This window comes from Prorops nasuta, unplaced genomic scaffold, assembly GCF_024137725.1.
Source record: "Prorops nasuta isolate Cenicafe-Biocafe unplaced genomic scaffold, Cenicafe_Pnas_1.2 PNAS00017, whole genome shotgun sequence".
In the NCBI taxonomy this organism is placed as follows: Eukaryota; Metazoa; Arthropoda; class Insecta; order Hymenoptera; family Bethylidae; genus Prorops; species Prorops nasuta.
The window spans coordinates 4916625-4938912 of NW_027116814.1; the positions used below are offsets into that span (position 1 = coordinate 4916625).

Genomic DNA, 22288 nt, shown 5'->3' on the forward strand with positions numbered 1-22288 from the left:
TCTATACATATACCTGTGGAAGCTATAGCCTCCGCTTTACGAGAGACTAGCCTTGGGTTCGGCGCCAAAGACCGGCCCGAGGTCAATGACCATCGGAATATTCACGTTCAACCGGCAAGCAGTCAGGTTTGGCCCGAGTGATTCCTTCGAGTCAGCCTTATTGCACATTACGATAAACGCGTTGCTTAATTTTACATCACAGCTCCCCCCCCCCCCCCCCCCCCCCCACCCTAAATACACGCGACTTTAGTGGAGAATCCTAAAAGAAAAGAAAAAAAAAAAAAAAAATACGAGATATCGCATGTACCATCGAAAATCTTTCATAAAAGACTTTATATTTGTATAACGGGAAGCATTATACGGAAAGATTTTGATGCTTCTTTATTTATATATATGATTTTGCCCGATATACGTATCCTTTCGGGATAAATCCAGATTAGTCGCGTAGCAAGGTTGCGTGGTGGATGGAGAGAGCTAGAGATCCGGGTTCCTCGGGGGTATTTGTGGGATTGCAGCGTGCATGCTTGGTGGCGGCGAGATAACAGATAGCTTTTTCGCCGCAATATCCTGTTACGAGTGTACAGCACAAGCTCCGTTAGCACAACACGCGTTCCCTTTCCGAAGCGCGCTTGCGTCCGAGCGACTCGGATCGGAAATATTTGAGGGGGGGCCTGTGGAGGTTGTGGAGGAGGGGGGGGGGGGGGGGGAGGTGTGTCCCCTTCTCATCGCCAGCGATGAGACGGTGAGAGGTGGGGTTACCTTCAGAGGGGAGAAATAACGGTGAACCGGAGAACCGAGTGACGAGAGAGAAAAGAGGAGGAGGACTCGTGAGATGGAAGCGCGAACGAAGAAGAGAACTCGCGGTAAATAGTGCGGAGAGGGATAACGTTCCTTATTCTCTTTATTCAGCTCCATCCAACTCGCTGTTACACCGGATTAAATATTCCGAGAGTGACCAAGGACTCTGTGCGTGTACAAAGGAAGCGTCGGCTCGAAGCTTTCGAGAGTACCGAAAAATCTTGCCGAGCGAACGTTTCTGTGTGTATGTGTGTGTGTGTGTGTGGGAAGAAGACACGAGAGGGAACACGTGGAGAGGTGGTAAGTAAGTTGGTTGGGAACGGTGTGTGCGTGGTGTTGCGAGCTAGTAGAGAGGGGGTGGAATATTGCGGCGAGGCTCGAGTGGAGGGTTGGGGGGAGAAGAGCGTGGCAGGGCCGGGGGAGCGAAGGGGTGAGGAGCGGAGCGCGAGCACCTGTGGATCTCGACTCGCTGCTTCGCTCGCGCTCGCTCGCCGTTGGTTCGCTCGCTCGCTCGCTCGCTCGCTAGCGCGGTGTACGGTCGGAGTCACTCACCGGCCACCACCACCGGACCACCTCCAAACCTTAGCCTCTACCTCTGCCTCGGATAGGTAGACGAACCGACGACGCGCACCGGACGGTCGTTGGACTCGCAGGCCGAATCAGCACCGCTGCTGCCACCACCGAATCGACCATTCATTTTCCATCCATCCTTCCTCATATATCTATATACATATCCGACGAATTTTCTCGTCACGCACACTCCTCCCGCGAACGATCGTCTCGAGAGTCCAGTATTTTTAAAACCGCTCGGAGGAGACAATTGATCGTTCGTTCGCGCGTACGACGCACGGTCCAGGGGGATCTCGAGTTTCGAGGCACACAAACTGGTTTTCCGAGGAATCCTTTCCTCCGTGGAATTTCCGAGATTCGAGGAGGCTGCCAGGGGGTTCATCGCACAGTGTCGGACGGAGAGACGGGCCTGTGCTTTCTCGTGCTCTCTCAGGCGGTGTGCAAGAAGAGGAAGCGTCGCGACGACGTGGATGCGTCGCGTCGAGACGCCTGTGAGAGAGAGAGAGAGAGAGAGAAAGCCGACGACGGACCGTCCGGGTCTCTCGTGTACGCGCGAGGATCAACGCGGCAGCCCTCGGGATGCCGGCGCTCAACATCCACCAAACTCCTCACCTGCCACGTGCCTCCTCCTCCTCCTCCTCCTCCTCTCCTCCTCCTCCTCCTTCTCCTCCAGCTCTTCAGCATCAACCTCGCCGACTAGCAATAGTACAGTGAAAACCGTCATCGTCACTTGTCCTCGCTTAATTATCATACGGAAATAAGCCTCCGGTGCACGCTCCTCTTCAGCACCCGTCGCGTCTCGAGACGCGAGTGATCGTCAGGGAAGGATTTCGTGAGCAACGCAGTCAATACTCTGGATACAGTGTGATTTGACTAAATCTATAGTGAAGAGTGGAGTGACGAGATCCGGATCTGGATACAGGGACATGCTATTGCTGACAACATGCCGAGCACCATAAGAGGTTGGTTTTTCCACAGAGAATCAAACTAATTAATTATGCAACGTGGATGGAATAACGCGCTGGCCGCCTCTCACACGTCCGCTCGATTAACGTTTTCGATAAGAGGGAAAGAAGGAGGTTTGATAGGATTTTAAGTATAGAATAATTACGCGCCGAGTCGATTAAATGTATTTTTGGAGAGAGGATCGATGGAGTCGGACGAATTGTGCGAAATGAAACGTGTCGGGTAGTCATCGATGGAAAGAAAAGGTTTTGTCGAGGGTAACAGTACATAGTGTTGCGGTCACGATGGCAGGGTCACTCGAGGTCAGTAACACACTGCCAATGGAGCGAGAGAGAGAGAGAGAGAGAGAGAGGGGTGTGTGGGTAGGCCGCGCAAACCGGCTGCCTCCTAGACTGCGCAGCGTGTGCGGTGCGCGCGTGTGTCGTCGTCGTCGTCGTCGTCGACGAAGACTCTGCTGGTTTTAACGTTGACACTGGGTCTGCTGGTTATATTGCCGCGTGCACCGCGCAGTTCGACGCGCGCTGGGGACCGCCACGCGGCGGCACGCGAGTAAATATAGGGTTAGGATAATAATGCGTAGACCCGGTACTCTCTGTTGGCACTAACAGCGAGCGACAAAGGGACCACTCCGAGACTCTCTTGGAGGCGCGCGCGGCGTCTATTAGCCCCGCTGCACAGTGCACGTCGACGTTGATTTACAGGTGGAGCATCAATCTCCGACTCGATGCCTCGAGAGCACGTGACGATGGCTCTGCTAAGAGACTGCCAAGTTCGACCGGCCCGTTTTTCTCCGATAATCGCAACCCTTGCAATTAGAATCTTCACCACTTTCCGCGTCGCCACGCGAGGATCATCGGATACGAGGAGCGGGGAAGCCTCTCTCTTCAGGGTTATCGCGCGTCTCGCCGCTATTTTCGACAGAGTCCCTTTTCGCCGATGAGGTTCGAGCGATCAGAACCAGGAGGAAAATACATGGCTCGACGAGGAATAAAGGACCAACAGACGCGGATAAAGACTCGAGTCGGGTCATTACACGCATACGCGTCTTCCGCCTTCGCGTTACGCGGATCGATCATACGTTCACCCGCAATCTGTGATCTGCAAATAGACAAAGATATCGATTCGGAGAGCGTCGAGTTAAATATTGAAGGACGGGAAACGTGCTTCGACATTATTTTTTACTGTCAAATTAGCGGCGATCGCGCTTGGTCTTCGACGGACCCAAACGACTCATCCGCGTCTCCCGTGGAAAAATTCAATTCCACGCGAGGCTGATGCGCCGGGTCTCTTTGCATTAACAAACGCCTCGAGTCTCTCAGCTGTTATTCGCCACTGAAATGTCAAATGCCTGCAAAATTGTATGAATAAAATTCGTCGTGTCGATATCACTTACTTCCACTCGACGTGTCTCTCCGATTCACATTTATGCTAGATTTATATACCGCGCGCGAGGTATTTCTCTGATCCTCGCCTACATACATATATAGTACACACGATTATACTTGACATTTATGTTTCATTTATAGGGACGTGCTTTAGTTCTTTCTATCCCATTATAGAAATCGAAGCGTCTCTCTCTCTCTCTCTCTCTCTCTCTCTCTCTCTCTCTCTCTCTCGTAGAATTCACGAGGCTGCGCTGCCGCGGTAGAAAATACGTTGTTACGTAACGCGAGGATGAGTCGTTTTGGGATAGAAACGAAGGAGCAAGGATCGGTCAATGGAAGCGACACATGTGCCACGCACTGTGGACAGAGGAAAGCTTTGTTTTCTCTCTCTCTCTCTCTCTCTCTCTCTCTCTCTTTCAATAATAATGCACAAAGCGAGGTGGATCGCGCGCGCGCGCGGTGCTCGCTCGAAAAAGCGTGGTAATTTTCGTAACTGATGGAGCAGCGAGTCGTAAGAATGGTGCAGGAGGAAGGAAAAAAGAGAAGAGTTGATTTTGGTGTAGCGCGCGCGGGCCCGGTATGGTATGGCCCGGCACCCACCGCCGCTTTTCAAAGTGCGCCGAGAGTCGACTCGCCACTCGGAACACGAACAAAAGCCGGGGTCAAAGACCTTGGCTATAGGAGCGAACGCACTCATACACGCTCGCGCTCGCTGTCGAGCACCAACACAAGCTTCCAAGGTCCCCGTGCCTACGATCACACGTTCCTGCACCGCTGCGTCCGATGATTGCCTCTCTCCTTCTCCTATATATATTGTCAACGGGATGCGCAGCCCCGAATTCTCTCCCTGGCGCAAAAACAGAAGAGAAGAGGCCGTTGTGTATACGCTCGTGCATGGCCGGAATTGGCGATCTTGACCTAACCAATGAGAAAAGAACAGCTGATACGTTCGCTACGATCGAATCGCACTCGGATTTCTCGCGTTCGGCTCCCGAGCAGTTTTCTGTGTTTTCAGCTGCGGTGGCGAATAGCCTTGTTCGCCGCGACGATAAAGAGGCTTTTATCGAGTGGAGCGTCGTCGATCGAGCCTAATGTCAAAGGCTGGTCCCCGTCCTGGAACTGATTAGATATGCCTGGCATACCTACGATAAACGTGAACGTATTGCGGTATACATCGGTTATTCCTGCCGAATGATACGAAGAAAAAAAGTCGGCGGGCGAATGAACTGTGCGCTCTCGCCCCAACGAGAGAGAGAGAGAGAGAGAGAGAGAGAGAGAGAGAGAGAGAGGGGGGGGGGGGAGACAGCTATATAGCCACTACCCAAATTATGTCGAGGGTACCGTTATGCCAGGGCTGTGACCGAGGCCGAAGAGATGCTCGCGCGCGAATACCTCGGCGTATAAAAATTTGCCAGCGCGCCCGTCCAACGTGAATCACCGGATAATATCGCGCAGGCCGCGCTTTCGGAGCATTTTAAACATTCTCGCGTCCTGCACACTTTTTAATCACGCTTCTCGCGCCACCGGACGAAATTATAACGCTCCGCGCTGCTCTCTACGGAGCACGAGGAATTCCTTCGAATTTCAATAATCGAGCAGCTCCGAGGTAAACTCGGTGAATACCTGAACGTGAGGAAATTCGCCTCGACGCTGCATGCTTCGCACCTTTTAATTCCGAGTCAGCGTAAGCCGATATAGGGAACCTAATTGAGGATAGAGGAGCGCGAGCATCGTGACTCATGCAAGTTTCTCAATCGTGTCGAAACGCGGATGATTCTTCCGAAAAATTAGAGAGAGGCAGAGTTTTCGTCTTTCGCAAGCGGACCGCGTCTACATACACTTACAAACGTACATACATATGTGTCGATTGAAAAGTTGAACGAACGCGAGAAACGATCCTCAAACATTTCGACGAATACTTCCTTCGGAGTATTATCAATTTTACGTGAATTTTCCAGCGAGCACTCGATTGCTTTTCTCGGCACGTACACGCATAGAGTGAGTGTCCGGTGGTGGTGGTGGTACACAATGCTCGTCAATTTCCGTGTTGATCGTACACGTGTGTGAATGTGGCTATAGGTTGAAGCGAGCGAGCACAAGCTATATCCATCTATCTATTCCTACCTACCTACCTACCTACCAACCTACCTACCTACCTACCTAGAACGAACCTCATCGCGTCGTGCTCAGCTTCGTCACTCAGTCATTGAACTCGCTCGCGAGACACGACTCTCGTTCAACCTACCAGCTGTTTCTTGCTGCCCCCTCCCTCTCCACCATACAGGAGCATGGACCGCGCCTGAGATCGCCCTCACCTTCCAACGCCATCCTCCATGCAAGACTCTCCGAAAGAGTCCCGATGCTCCGCTCCGTGCAACGAGGAGAACTCGAGAACTGGCACCCCATCATCATTCCACGTACCCACGTCCACGCGAGCCTTGGTAAATCTGCCCAAATGTCAGATGCGTTGCTTCTCATCCTCGAGCTGCTTACGTAATTCGAAACAACCTCGGCAGGAATCTCGTCCGTAAGATTATAGATTAATTGGATGAGCGATCGGGGACCATATGAGAAAGAGCCACCCGCAACACGTGGTATATTGTTCGATGGAATTGCGGTCGAGTTGGGTCCTTCGGGTATATTTTGCGTATAAATAAAAAGGATGGTGTTGCGCGAGTTTGGGGGGGGGGGGGGGGAGAGTCTTCCGGCTACAAGCGAGTTTACTTTGTGGTCGTTTAGCAAGCAGCGAGCGGCATATTGGAAGATGCGCGAAAGGCGTTTTTTTTTTGTTTCTTCCCGGAAGCAAAGTCGGAGCGGCGATGATTAAGGCTGAAATTTGGGGGCTTTAAGGTTGTTGGAGTGCGTGAAACGGTGGGCGGTCGAGGAAGCGAAAGAGAGTGCTCGGTGCTGTCGTTGGTCGGTTTGGACGGGCGGGCAGGCATTCGATAGGCACCGCAAGGGTCGTCGACCGCAGGTGCTGCCCGCTCATTCGGCATCGCTCGTTTTTCGGCCTCCTCCGCTCCTTCGTCCTCGGGCCTCGCCTCGCCTCGACGCCCGAAACTCGCCTCGCTCTCGCTTGCCTTTTTACCTTCCACCGTATGCTCGTAAAAACTCGCCGCTTTTCAACGCACGTTTTTCTTTCCTTCCTCGTATAAGACTGCGGAATGCGTTAGCCTCTATACCAATAGACACCTTCGATTCGATCTCCTCCAGGAAATCTCCTAATAAAAAAGTCAAACGTAATCTCTCCGGTACCTTGCTCATCGCATCCTTCTGAAAACCTCTCCGAGACGATATTTCCCAGGTTTTTTTTTTGTTCCAAATTCTTCAAGAACGAGAGCTTTGATTTATATTTACCTCGCTCAATTTGCTATTTAAAATGTACGTTTAGCGCTTTATGGCTTTCCCTCTCGTTGGAAGAGTGACAGCTAGCCCTGTTGGACCGATTTACCTATGTGCACAACCTGCTTGGAAGGCCAGTCGAACCGCTTTATCGTCTATCTCGGGTCAATGGGTCACCGTCGCCTCCGTTTTATCACCGTTATAACCGTTAGCGTTATTTTAATTGTTCAAAGCGCGCTTTTTCCATGTAATTGTTCCGCTTCCCATGCGATCTAATCGTTACTCGCCCTTATATATACACCCGTTTCTTCGTTCCTGTACCGAGCATCTCCGTTCTTTCTTTCCTGCACCAAGAGTCAACACACACATACGTACACAAATATCGAGAGATCCTTTCGCGCGTGGATTCAACGTCTTAATCGTGTCGTTTTCCTGTACAGAAGAAAAAGAATAAAAAGCGGAGAGAGGCGTTTAGAGCTGAAACTATCGATTGGCCTTGGCATTCGAGTCGTGACCGAGTGTGTGTTGGGCAATAACGAGCAGTCTTTCGAATACATATACATATACATATATCGTAAAATGGATTTTCGAAGGTGACGGCGAGTATATATAGCTGTAGGCATATAACTCGTCCGAAAAATTGTATGGCTGTTAGTTTGGGCAAGTCGAAGAGTGACTCGAATCTCCCGAAGGCGGGGACTCGGCTCTCTCTGCAGGGCAAAGCTTGGCCGTAGGACAATGACCTCCGAGCACCACGTGGCCACGTCAAGTCTTCACCGTCAAACTACCTTACATCTACCTGATTTAAAGACAAACCACCCGGCCGTGAACCAGCCTAGAATCCCCCCCACCCCTCCTCCCCTCTTAAGCCCCTTTACCCTATAGGATATACTTTCATCTATCCCCGAGGCTGTCCCGTGTATCTATTATCTCTTCTCCAAAATTACATTCCGACGTTTATTATCTCTAGTAAAATCATCCTGACGCTACGTCATTCTGAATTTATCGATACTTGCGACTGGATATTTTATACCGAGGAAAATGCGAGAGTTATTAAAAATCCGTATATATATATAAGAGCCGGAAATTTATCTCGTATATTTCAGATAAATTCCTATTTTATTATTGGTGAAACCGAAAGGTTTTATCCTCCAGTATTATACATTAAATGTGTTTCCATCAAATGCTTTGTATATCGCTGGAGGATATTGGATAACGTTTGTTCAATATTTAGTTTGGTTCGGCGTTGAACGAAGAAGCGAATGACCTTTGGTTAATCGTTGAAGAGGATACGCGCCGTTGGAAGAAAATTAATTCGACGCGAAGATGGCATAAGCGGGTTGCTCGGTAAATGCTAATTTTCAGCTAGCACACTATATACATGTATATATGTTATATACCGCGAGGGATATATCCGAGGCTATCTCGTGCATTCCTTTCTCCACTCTGACACCGCGTCCAGACGTCAAAAGTGTATCGAACCTTTGGCATTCCCCGGGACGCGTACACCACCCGTTTCTCGTAAATTACCAAAGTTGCAAGCAAAGCGGAAGTCCAGTGACTCACGCGAGTTTGCCGGAATAAAAAGACTTTTATCGTCTCCGACGACCAATAAGATACTCTCCTCGCTCTTCAAAAGAAATCTTATCTCCAAAGAGTCCACTTCTCTATAGTACAGATATAGTATACAAACTAGCGGAGAAAATGGAAAAACCTCTATATATCGTGGCGAGATTTAGGCAAGATACAGCGTGATAAGCTCAGAGAGAGAGGGAGAGATAAATAAAGAAATGATCGAGCGAATCGCTGCAAGATCTCGGCTGTAAACGTTCTTTGGCTGCTCCTACCCCCCCCCCCCCCCTTCTCTTTTCTCTCGCGAGAGCAATGAATCGGATTTACCGTTCGGGAGATTTTATTGGTATTTAAATTGCAGGAAGAAAGGCGAGGGAAGAAAGAGCAGCACAGGCCGAGGGAATAAAAAATGAATCAATTTAAATTTAGCTTACGCGAAAAGTTTTTGTCGAGAGAGCTCGGCTCTCTTCTTCTTGGCGAATCGAAGAAAAATCGGAATCGTCACGGTGCTGCTGGGACCGCGGGTCGACGATCTCGAACGAGGGAGAGGAAAAGGGAGGATGATGATGGTGAGAAGGTAACAGAGAGAGGAGGGGGGGGGGGGGGACTGATTAAGCCGCGATTGTATTACGATGCGAGAGGCCGACTCGGGCGGAATCGGTAGCCGTGCATGGCCCGGGCCTCGCGATCCTCCGTGCACTCAAGGTGCACTGACCGCAGGTAGAAACACGTGGACGCGGTTAATTTTGGGCCCCGATCCCGCTGCACTCGGGCCTCCGATGAATTTCCAATTACGACACGCTGGAAGCCTTAACGGCATTTGCGCGTTAAAGCGCTTCGTGCCGTATGCACGGGCCCGAGCATCATTAATATTTTTCACCATTCAATCTTCGCGACCAACTACGCGCGCGCTCTCCTTCTGTGTGTGTATATACATGTATTTATGTTAAATTTAACGAGCAAAGAGAGAGAGAGAGAGAGATGCTGATAAACCGGATTCTCACCGTGCGTCGATCGAACGAAACAATTTTTCAGGAAATATTGCGAAAGGGACGATTGAAAAGCCCGGAGAACGCGTTTCTACGCATCGGAAGTGCTTTATTAAACCACGAGTGTGAAAAGTAGATGGATAAAAAGGGCTTTTATTATGGTAGAGACAATGGAGGAGTTTAAAAGTTGGTTGGTTACAGCGCGAGGGAAACAGTTTGTTTCGTCTCGCTTTTCAGCCATTTTCCCTCTCCGTCTAATTATTCCTCCCCTCTCTGTTTGTAACTGCGCGGGTTGTGGCAGCGTGACGTAACGCGCCAAGCCAAGGCAAGGTCTTACGGTATTCGCAGGGGCGCACGGTAAACGGGTCTCTCTCTCTCTCTCTCTCTCTGCGCGTTCCGCGAATGGGCCCTATCGCTGCTAGTGGCAGACGCGTGTCGCATTCTCTGCATGCGCGAGTGTGCGTGTTTGTATACACCTGCGCTGCGTAGAGCACGATTGTCCGGAGTAATTACGCGAGGTAAACATTGAACTCCAACGGTTCGCTCTATTCAGTTATGATTCGCTTTGAGGAAAAAGAAGAAAAATTGCTCGGTAGCACGAAGAAAGCGGGGAGTTATCATTATGGGATTCGTTGATCTGCGAGAGAATTATTTGTAGAAGCGCAGGGGGGTGGAGGAGGGTGATAGACGCGCGATATCGATAAGAGCAGGAGAGATTCGAGGAGAAAGGTGTTTTGAAATCGGAGAGGTCGATGCGCTTGTAATTGCGTGGACGATCATCGCGTAAGATCCCTTTCTCGTTCCTCGAATTTCGGCTGGGATCGCGTCGTTGGAGGAGGGGGGGGGGGGGGGGGTGCGTAGAACGAAACGAAAGGGGAGAAACAGTTAGGAGTACCGTTCTAAAAATGCAGCGGCTCGTGTCGCGAGCGAAGAGAGCGAGACGAGTCGAGACGAGACGAAACCGACTGACCGACCGACCAACCGACTCACTCATCCCCGTTGCAGTTACTTATTGCCGATGCAGTTGCAGCTGCAACCGATTCCGCTATGGCTGCCTGTCTTCTTTCCCTCCTCCTCCTCCTCTACTACACACAAACACGCACACGATCCTACGCCGATCCCGTCGATACCAGTCACGAATCTCACGCTGCACAACCCATAACGGTACAAAAATTTTTTTAACGAATCCCGTCTGCGATATTCGCGCGAAATCCCAGCTTTCCCTCGTCTCCGCGACGCGCAAAAGCAGCAGTTTCGCGCGATAATCCCATGGACGAAAAACTACCCTCTCTGTAATGCAATCATCGAATTTCGTGTGGGCTCGCTGTCGTTTCCAAGTTCGAACCAGGCGATGGACCACGGCCGTGATTGTTTTTCACGCGAATGTCGGATGTTGGATTTTGCGCGGGTCTAGCTTGGTATATATAGATGCATGTTTTTACGCACATATATATGGCGTGTATTTGGAGAGAGAGAGAGAGAAAGAGAGAGAAGTTTGCAGGGGTCTGTTTTTGTTATTGATATATAGAGGCTGCTGCACCGGCATGGGACTGCGTGGTGCGACGTTCGCCATTACCGGCTCCGGCGCAGCTGAGAATGGACGAGGCATAACGGTAGTAAATAGTAATGAGCCTCGTCAACTTCGTGTGAAATCCGAGAGAGGATCCGGCTAAAAGTGGGCTACCACGGAACAGTATCTTTCTCATTCGCTAATTTCTGGCGAAATAATCATATAGCATTTGCAAACTGCGCATAACGTATATGCGAGCCTTTGTAATCCGGCTACCGCGAAGCGGAAGATTCAACATGTTGGATAGTTTCTAAATCGTGCAATTAATATCTTACATATATATATATATGGTATACCAAATGGAGGAGCGATAAATTTTTCTAGGAGGATCAAATTTGGGAGAGTGGGCTTAAAAGTGTTGCTGGTACCAGCAGAATATTTATATACTCGGTGAAATATATATTCCGGAGGCGCACACGTTCTTTCCTGCAAACTGTTTATTCGAGGCACGTAGCTCGTGCCAGTCGATATTACACGAAAGACGCGCGACGAGTTGAAAGAATAGGCATAACGGTAGTAGGTAAATAGTAATAAGCTCCGGCTCACAGGATCAACGGGAATCCGGTTGCAAGTGGGTCACCGTGAACAGCCATTATATTGCGTTCGACTATTACTTTTACCAACGGGAAATTAGTGTAAAATGGATATTCCTATATATGTATGTCGCGTAAAAACAGAAATCTCTATTGGAAAGTGAACTCGCGATATAGCATACGCATATATATATATATATAAACAAAAGAGACGATACTGCGGAGATTCGAGGTTTCCAGAGGGTGGATATAGAAAAATATATAGCTATAGCTATATATATATATATATATATATATAGAAGCATATCGCGAGATAAATGTAGCTGCTACCTGACCGACGACGACGACGACGACGCGACGGGACGCGAGGCAACGAGTAGTACGAGTTACGGCTGGCAAATGGATCGAAGGGGTAGGCGCGAGCGAGCGCAAGCGTAACCGGGTGGTGCGTGAGAGCGCGCGCGCGCGCAACTCTCACCCCCGGCTCGCCCCATCGCTCGCCGCGACCTCGCCACCACCAAGGCCCTCTTACACTCGTTCCTTTTGCACTTTCAATCGCGAAGCGTCAATTTCCCTCGAATCCAACCTTTTGCAACGCGTTGCACGCATCGAGAGTGATTCTTGGAATTTCCGGTGCCGACAACAGAGAGAGAGAGAGAGAGAGAGTTTGGCGAACAAGTACGAAACGAGTGATGGCGAGCAGGCAGCAGCGGACGATAGTGTAAACCGTGCGGGGGATGTAGGCGAGGCGCGTGCGAGCCCTAGGAGGGTGCGCGCGACATCTGGTGGCGTTGGCGATAAGCTGGAGCCACTGGTACCCCATAAAGTGCATCATCGAAACGAAACGTCGGCTCCTCCTAGTGTCCTGGCTTTCTTTTCCCGAAGGAAAGCTCGTTTCCGCGTGGCATTCGGATTGCCATCCGACTCTCCCCGCGGGAATCGAGCCTGTACTCGCGTAAACTCTCTCGCTTCGAGTGCGTCAACGACTTTTCTCGCTCGTAGAGCCACGAGGCTCGCTCGAGCGTCGCGCTTCAGGGTTAGACACCTGATAATTTGGCAAAATAACCACCGAACGGTCTAATTGGCCGCTCCGTTCTGGAGCCAGTCCTCCAGTATACATTCCCATATGGAAACTCTGCTACGTTTTCGCCAAGGAACATGAGGAGCTCGATGAATGGACTTTCGAGGACTCGAGTCTTCGATATAGATAGTGCGAGGTTTGCCTCGTAAAAGTTCGTTTTGTGTGAGAGAGAGAGAGAGAGTGGGAATCAAGCAGAGGTGCTCGGACAGCCGAGTTTCGACAGGGTTATATCGTTGTTGTTGTGGTTGTGGCTGATGGTCGTGCGCCGTTGGATAATGCCAGTGAGCCGAGGAGGAAGAGTCGAGGAAGAATGATCGGACCACCGGAGGACCGGCCGTCCAGCAACTCTGGCACAATCCCGTGGGAGCGAAAAAGCGAGAGCGCGTCGTCGTGGCCGACGACTATCGACGAGCGAATCCATCGAGTCGTGGTGGTGGTGCGTCGAAGGTCGCCAGCAGTCAACGCTGTCTTTCGACCATTTGAGAAATCCAATTGACCAGGGACGATCCTCGCGTGGAGCTCTTTAATCCAATCACGAGAAATCCTAAGACTCTGAAAAGCCCATACGCATCGAGCGGGCGAATCGCTGAAAATCGCCGCGATCGATTTTCCAGTCGCGACGCTTGAATTTCCCGAGTGATGCGAGGGATATAAATACATATATATATATATATATATATATAGAAAGAGAGGGTCGTGGGAACAATTTAAGCGAGACGGGAGAGAATTGGCAGTGCGGAGAAAGTAGGCGTACATCGGCAGGGGGAGAAGGGGGGAAAGGGGGGGAAAAGGGAGAGAGAGGCGATATAGCGACGAATGGACCCTGTGGATAAATCGCTGGCAAATCGTTCCGTGAACGAGACCCACTGACCTATCGACTGCGCCGGTCGTTTTACCCCGTTGCCTCTTTCGCGCTTTCCTCCCCATAGTCGACTGCCATTGTGCCTCGTTCAGGACGCTCATCGCGATACCCTCGCCTCTCCGCTCCGCGATTCCGAGCAATCAATGCTCCGAGCGTCCGACACCGTAAAACTGTCGATGAACGCATAATTGCTGCGATCGAATCGCGCACGGTGTGTCTGTGTGTGTGTGTGTGTGTGGCGTTTATGAAAGCATCGACAGCGGAGCAATAGCGGCAAATAAATCCTTCTCCCGAGCAAACACTGGAAATTCCCGTACGGGAAACGATATACTCCATATGTCGCGACACCGAGGCGAATCTGTGCGCGACCGAACTCCCGCTGGGATACAAATCTCTTGAACGTACAACGAAAATTTGGATAAATCCAAGGCGAACGATCGTGCGGAGTTTCTTGGATAACGCTCGGATACAAAGAGTGTACACATAGTCGAGTTAGCTGCTTCCGTTTGGCTGATTGCTGGGCTGGACCAAGTTGGAGGATTGCCGTGGCCACCGAGGGATCCGAAAAATGTTTTTCACGAATCGATGAAAAGATAAAGTGGCTTAAAATGTCAGAGGGCGCGGCAAGTCCGGGTACTATGCAGCTCGCTGGAAATAGCCCACCGCAGCAGCAGCAGCAGCAGCAACAACAACAACAACAACAGGCACAGGTGCAGCAGCAACAGACGCAAGCGCAGCAGCAACAGACGCAACAGAGTCAACAAACCCAGCAACCTCCCGACATTAGCAGTTCTCAGCTTCCATCGCCTCCGATTACAGGCACAGGTAAATCTCTTCGAGTGCAATCTTGAAGAGAGCGGAGAGAATAAATGCTTCTTCCGCAGTTTCCTTCGGTAGAGCGAAATAATCGCGCGGAGGAGCGAGTGTGTGGTGTGCGTGGGTCGTGTGGAGAGGAGGGAGAAGCGACATTTAGCGACGTGTTCGAAAGGAAAGCTGCTTGAACTTGGCGAGCCTGGACTCTCGACGGTCGAGGTCAGCTCTCTTTTGACCGCGTAACCGACGCGTCGTCGTCGATCACGCTCGCGTAACGAAGGACCGTAACATCGTGCGCGCCTCTCGATTGTGCAACAGCGGTTTCGGTCCCCCTCCGCGTCTCCTCCTCCCCCCCCCCCCCCCCTCTTCCCCCTCTATAACGAGTCTCGTTTTCAAAATAACCGATGCAGCGGCGGGGATCTCGCACCGAACGAAAGAAATTCGATATTAAACTCTGTACAACGCGACATCGATGTACATTATTGGATAACGAGCCGCGACTCGCGAGTTTAAATTATTCCACGTACTGTATATCTGTTCGTGTATACGAAGAGAGATGGCAATACGGAGCTGAATTATGTGGCTGGTAGAAAAGTGCTACGACACTCTGCGACGTAAAACGTTGACGCGGTATAAATATGCGGGAACAATAAATGCGCGAGATTCAGCGTGTTTATATACGATTCCGCGTATATTCGTCTTACTTGGCATCGCATTCCATTCTCACATCGGTGATCTAAAGAATCGCCGCGTAGTCGAGGGATATAACTGTTGATCGACTGTCCGATCCGCGGAGCGGTATATTCTGATAGAGCTGTCGAAAAAGATGGATCGAGGGAAGAAAGCGAAGAGTAGTTTGGCTGGGGGGGAGGGGGGGAGGAGATAAGGAATAACGCGAGAGAAAGAGGGAAAACAAATGAATAAGATACGGGAGAAGGAGGGAAGCCAACTGATGGATTTAATGATGGTGAGAGGAGAGGAAACTGCGCATATGGCGGAGAAAGGTGGGCGCGCGCGCGATTCGGTTCGAAGAGAGAGAGAGAGAGAGAAGCGGTTGGGCGGTGGGGGAAGAAAGAGGGAAAAAAGGGGCGGAAGAGCGAGAGCGTGCAAGTCGCGTTAGCGGATCTGTCGGTCGAGTAACGGAACGCTCTTATGTACCGCTAGCACCGGCTCTGACGCGGTTACCGGAGACCGTTACTTTGCCGATCGCGAGTATACCCACCACCGCCACACCACGTGCTATCTCTCACAGTTTTCTTCGAAGCGCGATCACGACGTAGAGAGCAGAGTGGAGGGGGAGAAGGGGCCTCGGCGCGTCACGCTGCCCATTAAGGCCCAGCCAACTCCCGACAATGCCACTTTTCTCATCCGATCCACGCTGCGATCGATTCGTGATTTATAAATCGCTTATCATCCGCGCGCGCGGATAAATCCTCGCCTGTGTGTGTATATATGTAGGTTCTTTAACAAGATTTATCCGGGGGACTGAGATCGATCGGCGGAAACCGTTCGCGATACACGAGTGAGAAGCGTCGGGCTCGCGGAGATCCCCTCGAGACTCTCGGGGACGAGGCGTTCGACCACGTTGAACGGTTATCTCGAGCCTCCGCGCGGCTTATCGCGCGATACGAGGGAATCTTCGTTTACCAATGAAATCTCATTTGCGAGTGACATTAGCGCTAATCGCGAAGGCGCGGCGGAGAATTTCCGCGTATCACGGGACCCGCGTGAAATCGGCTTAGAAAAACATTGGCGGGGAGAATCGCGAGGCGTGTGCAGAGTCGCGAAGCCCTGCTGCGAATAAAAGACCACGTGACCGTGGCACAGTTTGGCCTCCTATCGTCTTTCCAACAGCTTCGAATTCGTCACGAATTTTCTCTCCGGCCGTTTCATCATCCCTAATTGCAGCGCGGAACGAAAAATCATTGTTGCGAAAGAAAAGAGGGGGGGGGGGGGGGGGGGGAGGGAAGGCTCGGTACAAAAGTGCTGCGAGGCTTTGCTGCGAAAGTTGCCATAGGAAAAGTTTAATTTCCTTCTATTGTGAAAAGGTTTCAGAATTTCTAGAGAGAGATGAAGAGACTGGCGTTTGAATTTGGCGGTAAAGTCTCTGAGAGAGAGAGAGAGAGAGAGAGAGAGAGAGAGAGAGGGTGTTGGGGAGGCCAGCAGCGGTTTTGTCCATATGCTCGTCCTTTTTTCTCTCGCGCAAGACGAGTGTGGTAGCCACGTTCTTGCGCATCGTACATGTACGTGTATTACGTGGCACGACACTAGGCCAAGAGTTCGATGGCCTGCAGCCTTGCAAGGCCGGATCCGAGCAGCGCGAAGCTCGCTCGAGTGACGCTTGCCTCGTCAGATGCCGCTGCCACTCGCGATCGCCGCGCAGTCTGGTGGCCGTCTCGCCAAATCGATCCGAGTACCTACTTATCGACAGGAACCTACCTTACCGACCTCTCCACGCAATACGCGCGCACGCGGGTATTACGAAAGAATTTTGCTAGAATCGCGTATTATGTTTCTACCGCGAATTTTCTTTGGATAAAAAAAAAATGTCCGTTCTTCAAAACTCTCGCAATTATTCAACGTTTGGGGAAAAAAGTGTACGAGGGAAAAACGATGCACAGCTGCGTTATACGGGCATCTTTTGTATACGCGTAGAAAATAAAGTTGCAGTTTCTTGCGTTTTCCCACAAGAGAGAAGAAGTGTTAGGCAAATAGGCTAATTGTGTTGGTAGAAGAAGAAAAAAAAATTGCGCAAGTTGGCGTACAGTCGGGGTTCATTCGAGTCGCTGGACTGGGACGCGTTACAGTGACGGTTTGTCGAAGCGCGACGAAGCCCGCAAGAGGAACTTCCCATTGCGACAACGCGCAGCGCGCAGCAGCAGCCGGTGCGAGACAAAACGAGAGATGGACGGCGGAGAGGCGCTGTATTTTGGCGCCAGCCGATCTTCTCGATATCCCCCCCCCCCCCCCTCCTCTTCTTTGACACCTAGCAATGTTTCGCCGGAGAACCATAGGACTATCTCTCTCTCTGGTCTCCCGTTTGACTCGAGCGCGCCTAATAGGTGCCTTTTTTTATCTTGAGCAACCGGCCATTTCCCAATTGCCTGTCGCTCGCTAGCTGCATGTACCTGCTTCTTTAGTCAGCCTATCTCCAACGCGTTGCACGACTCGAGAGACTGACAATGGAAGTTTCGCATTGTGGCGCGCGCTACTTTTAGCTCGGATATTTGATGATTTTTACGATAAGGAATACAAACGATCCCCTAAGTGGATTCTTCTAAACGCGCGATATTCTCTAATTATACTTTATTCGTAATACGTTGCTGCTTCGAGGATTTACAACGTTATTCCTTTTGTTTCAGGTAAGGATCTACATTGCGCCTTTGGTTGCTCCACGCGCGGTTCTCCGCTGAGCCTCGAGAGGATGAGAAACGCGGATTCACCAACACAGTCTCTGTCGGCTCAACGTTTTTTTTCCACTCTAATCGTTTCGCTCTCTATTAGGAGCACAACTATATATGCTAATCTTAAATATATCTTCGATCGATACGCCGTATACCGCGAGATCGGCGCTGTTTTCCGCGCGTGGAAAAGCGGAAAACTCCCGTGAGAATCCGCAACATAGCCCGAGCGATCGTAATAACTCCGCGTGGAAATTGATGGAGAAGAATTTCAGATTGGAGGAAAAGTCCTGCGGAAAGAGTTTCGCCCGAGGAATCGGAGCGTCGACAGAGTTTATCGAGCAATAGACGAGACATTTCTATATAATCATTGTCAAAATTTGCACAGTGATAGCGAAATAGATAAAGACCCAAGCTAAGAGTGATAATAAGAAAGTTTACACAAATGCATTACTACACGCGTGCCAATTGTTGCGAAAAGTCACGCTGACTTACGAGCGATTCTGTCAGATTTTTTGCCACGTAAGTGGTGTACGTGCGGTGAAAAGAATTATCGCATTATTCCGGACACGTTCCTCGAATAAAGGACCTCCACTTTATCCCTCTAACGATGCCAGAAATATTCGTATTCCGCGCCGTGTGCGAACCAGCGGCGGTTCTTGCTAAACACGCTTTCATATATATATATATATATATATTAAAATTATCGTCGCACCGAATTAATATGCAATTTGCCGATCCGTTCGCGGCTCGAAGTGTCTCCGATATGCTTTCACCGAACCTTCTTGGATTTCGTCGATTCCCCCACTTACGTATATATATATATGTGTATGCACAATACACTCTTACACATTTTCGTGTAGCGATATATCCACGAATACCTATTTTGCAAGGTATATCGCTCGCGAGAGTAGAACGGTGATAGATTTTTCGTGCGAGTCGAGTTCCCCGCGAAGGACGATGATTCGCAGAAATGTTCACAGGAGGCTCCTCTCCCTCTTTTTCGCGCGTCTGCAAATAAATTCCCGCCAAGCACCGAGAGAGTCTTTTCGATCCATTAGGTGCGCGGTGCCACGGCACCGCGTGGCTCGCACTTATAAGGAGCTGCATTACGTTGGGCGTCGACGTAATTCTCTTGTTAGCCCGTGGCAATCAAGGTAACCTCGATTCGAGAGCACCTTTGGAACTCGCGAGGGGAGAGGGGGGGGGGGAGGCATCTGTCAAGCCAGTCGTCTCACTTTCCCCGCTCGCGGCGTTCTCCGGATTCATATACGGATTGTTTCCGGACGCGACGATGAACGCGAGCTATGATTTTCGTAGGACAGTAATTTTACCACGCCCTTCGATCCGGAGCACACACACACACACACACACAAGCGCGCGGCGTAAAAGTTGAGCGTGTGTCGGAATGGCGAGGCTTCTCTCGTCACCCGCGGAGTTTCTTCGGGCTTGCGTGCTCTTCGGGACAATAATAATAATAAAGAAAATGAAGGAAGCGAAGAAAAAGAAATGGAGGTCGCGAAGGAAGACGAGGCACGAGAGGTTCGTGGAGAGATTCGATCGACGATCGCGATTGGAGCGTACATCTCGAGTATCAATTACAGCGATAAAGGAGGAGTCGGGGGAGGGGGTGGAATTCGTGCCGTTGATTTCGTACATGGTCCTCTGCGATGTTTCAGCAGCGGCCAGCGCGCAGAGACCCAGATTTCATTTTCGTTGATGAGTTTGGCACCGGTCCAGTTCGACTAAATATATATCAGCTTACTCTCTATTCCTCTCCTCTCCTCTCCTCCCCTCTCTCTCTCTCTCTCTCTCGCCCCGCGAGATCACCACTCTCCAAAATCATTTCCTTCTTTCTCCCGGCCGATTTTCGCGAGGACCGCGCCACGCGCATGCACTAGCCTAGCAGTTGGCGCGTTGCATCGGAAACAAACTCGTAAAGCACCGTGTAATCTTTCCCTCCCCACCAATCCGCCTGCTCGATTTTTTACACGATTAATCTCTTCGCGTTGCTCCCCCCTCCTTTGCACAATTTTACGATTAATTCGTTCGTCCGAACGAGATCAACCGAGTTTAGCCGAATTTTCCAGCCCGAGCCTCGAAATAAGCAACTTTAATTGTCGCTTCGTAGGTGTGCAACGCGAGGGAGCTGCTGCAGTAAAACTGGTGGAAAATAAGAGAAAAGAAAGGTTCCCTTCGGAATCCGACTGGCGTTTTTCAATCGAAGCAGCAGCGAGCGGTCAGAGGCACGTGACGTCACTGGCGCAGCATAATTTACGATAGGACCCGCCGCAAATTTCACTTTGCGTCGCTTACGGCTGGCTGGCTGCGCGCGCGTCACTGAATTTAACGCCGAGAAAGCTTAGCACGTCGCGCGACGGTACGCGGACCACGATTCATCTCACGAACGTATACATACGAGGTCGACTCGGTCGTGGCTCTCCGCGCGAGGTAAACTTGCAAAAGCCGCGCGCGTAAAAATCCTTTATTTCGCAGAGTAGTTTCACTCGGCGAACATGGCCGAAGCGAGAGCGTTCGTGGCCGATCGACGCGCGCCTTGCCTTTGCAATTATTTTGCGATTTCACTGTCGAGTGTCTACATATATATATATATATATATATTTATACACGGAAGAAAAATTGACTGGACGATCGGAGAATAAGATGCAGCGCATTTTCCGCGAGAAATCCAAACCGTTTCCTTTATTAATCTATATATATATATATATATATATATACGTACGTAGCGCGAGGAAAGAGAGCGACGCGCAAGTTGGGAATAAATTTGGTATGGGCGCTGAGAGAGCGAGTAAATATATATATATATATATATATTAGGCGTTCTCGGATTTCCAAGTACAATGTCGTGCGTTGATCGCGCGGCATTTTCGGCCGAAGAATTTCCGAGCTAACGGTACATCCCTGCTCTCTGGTGCTTTCAGAGTTCCGTATATGTATACGTGTGTACGCTGCACGTATATAGGCTTATACCACATCGGTGGAATATATATACATGTATATATATATATATATCGGTGGTGGCGTCTCGAGGCCCGAATCATCGATCGCTCAGCCATGTACTCGCGTATAACGCGTATACACCTATCGATCGTTCGGACTCGCCTCGTGCTCCACTGCTGTGTGCTGTGTGCCTCTCCCAACTGTAAAAGACTGAGCGAGAGTCCTCTGCGCCATTCGATTCATCAAAACAATCATCCAATTCTGCTAAGCGCGATGGGGATCGTTCCGATGCGAGTCCTATGCGCCGATAATCCAATCGACTCGATTGATCAACTGGCGTGGACGCTCTCCTTAAACTTGAAGACCTTCCACGGAATTGGGAGAGTTTTTATTGCTTGTATTGTGTATGTAGGAGATGCCGTTATATAAGGGGTGGCTTCTCCCCGGAGAAAACTGTTTTAATCTTCGGGAGGAAGAGGAGCGACGCGAAGGTATCCTTCGGGAGAGCGTGAAAATGCTTCTTCCTGCTTATTGAGAATCTTTCGTCGTCGGCCCGAGGCTTTTTTCTCTCGGCCTCGTATATGTTTCTTGTATTTCACGGTAATAAAGGGAGCCTCATGCCCACGCCTGCTCACCTGCGACCGGGATGGCGCTCTTCCCACGTACCTGCAGTGCCCGAAGGAGAGTCTCGGGGAGTCGCATGGATGTATATGGGCAAAACTACAATGAGATCTGGCCGGAGGACCTAACGGTGTGCGATATCGAGTGTCGGCTTCTTCTTCTTCTTTCACGTATATATATATGTACTCTTGAACCAACAGATGCCGCATATTGTATCTTTCCATTTCTCCACCCCCACCCTCTTCATCCATCCAACAGACCCGAAAAAAAGGATTGCCACTGTATATAAAATATATATATATATATATAATAGGAACGAGTGTCTCGCGAATCTAAATTCGAATTAGTTGTGGCTCTCGACCTTTCTACCATTTTGCTATATAGCATATACAACCTTTTATCGAGGATTTGTGAGAACGGAAGTTGCGGACGTGCTAGGGAAAACCTTGAAACGATCCAACCGCGCAGTAGATCTATCCCCGACTTCCTATCATTTCGATAAATGCCTCGCGTTCGTCATCGGGACTGTTGGACTCTTCGGGCGCTGAGCTTGTCTCATAATCGATTTTTTATGCGGTTCGAAAGTACACACCGGCCTTTCTACTTTCTTTAATTTTTTCGGTTTGGCTCGGGCTCAACGCATGCACGCACGCTGCTCACACACACACACACACACACGCGCGCGAGTACTCCACCCTTCCACCTCTTATTATACCTCGCACTGCTCTTATCACTCTCTTCTGCGTACGTCTCTCTCTCTCTCTCTCCCCTTTTCTTTCGCAAAACGATTTATGTATGCATCCTTTTTGTGCCCCTCTACCCAT

General features: G+C 50.3%; 1 protein-coding gene across 2 annotated transcripts in view; it reads left to right on the top strand.

Moving 5' to 3' along the window:
• The first annotated feature begins 12284 nt into the window (after positions 1 to 12284).
• Hr3 (Hormone receptor 3) overlaps positions 12285 to 22288 on the top strand; it is a 47242-nt gene continuing 37238 nt past the window's right edge. The window contains exon 1 of one of the 2 annotated variants that reach the window (XM_066737286.1): positions 12285 to 14493. In XM_066737286.1, the coding sequence (XP_066593383.1) occupies positions 14277 to 14493 (217 nt within the window). In that variant the 5' untranslated portion in view covers positions 12285 to 14276. The remainder of the gene's footprint in view (positions 14494 to 22288) is intronic. The other variant, XM_066737287.1, reaches the window with a different exon arrangement.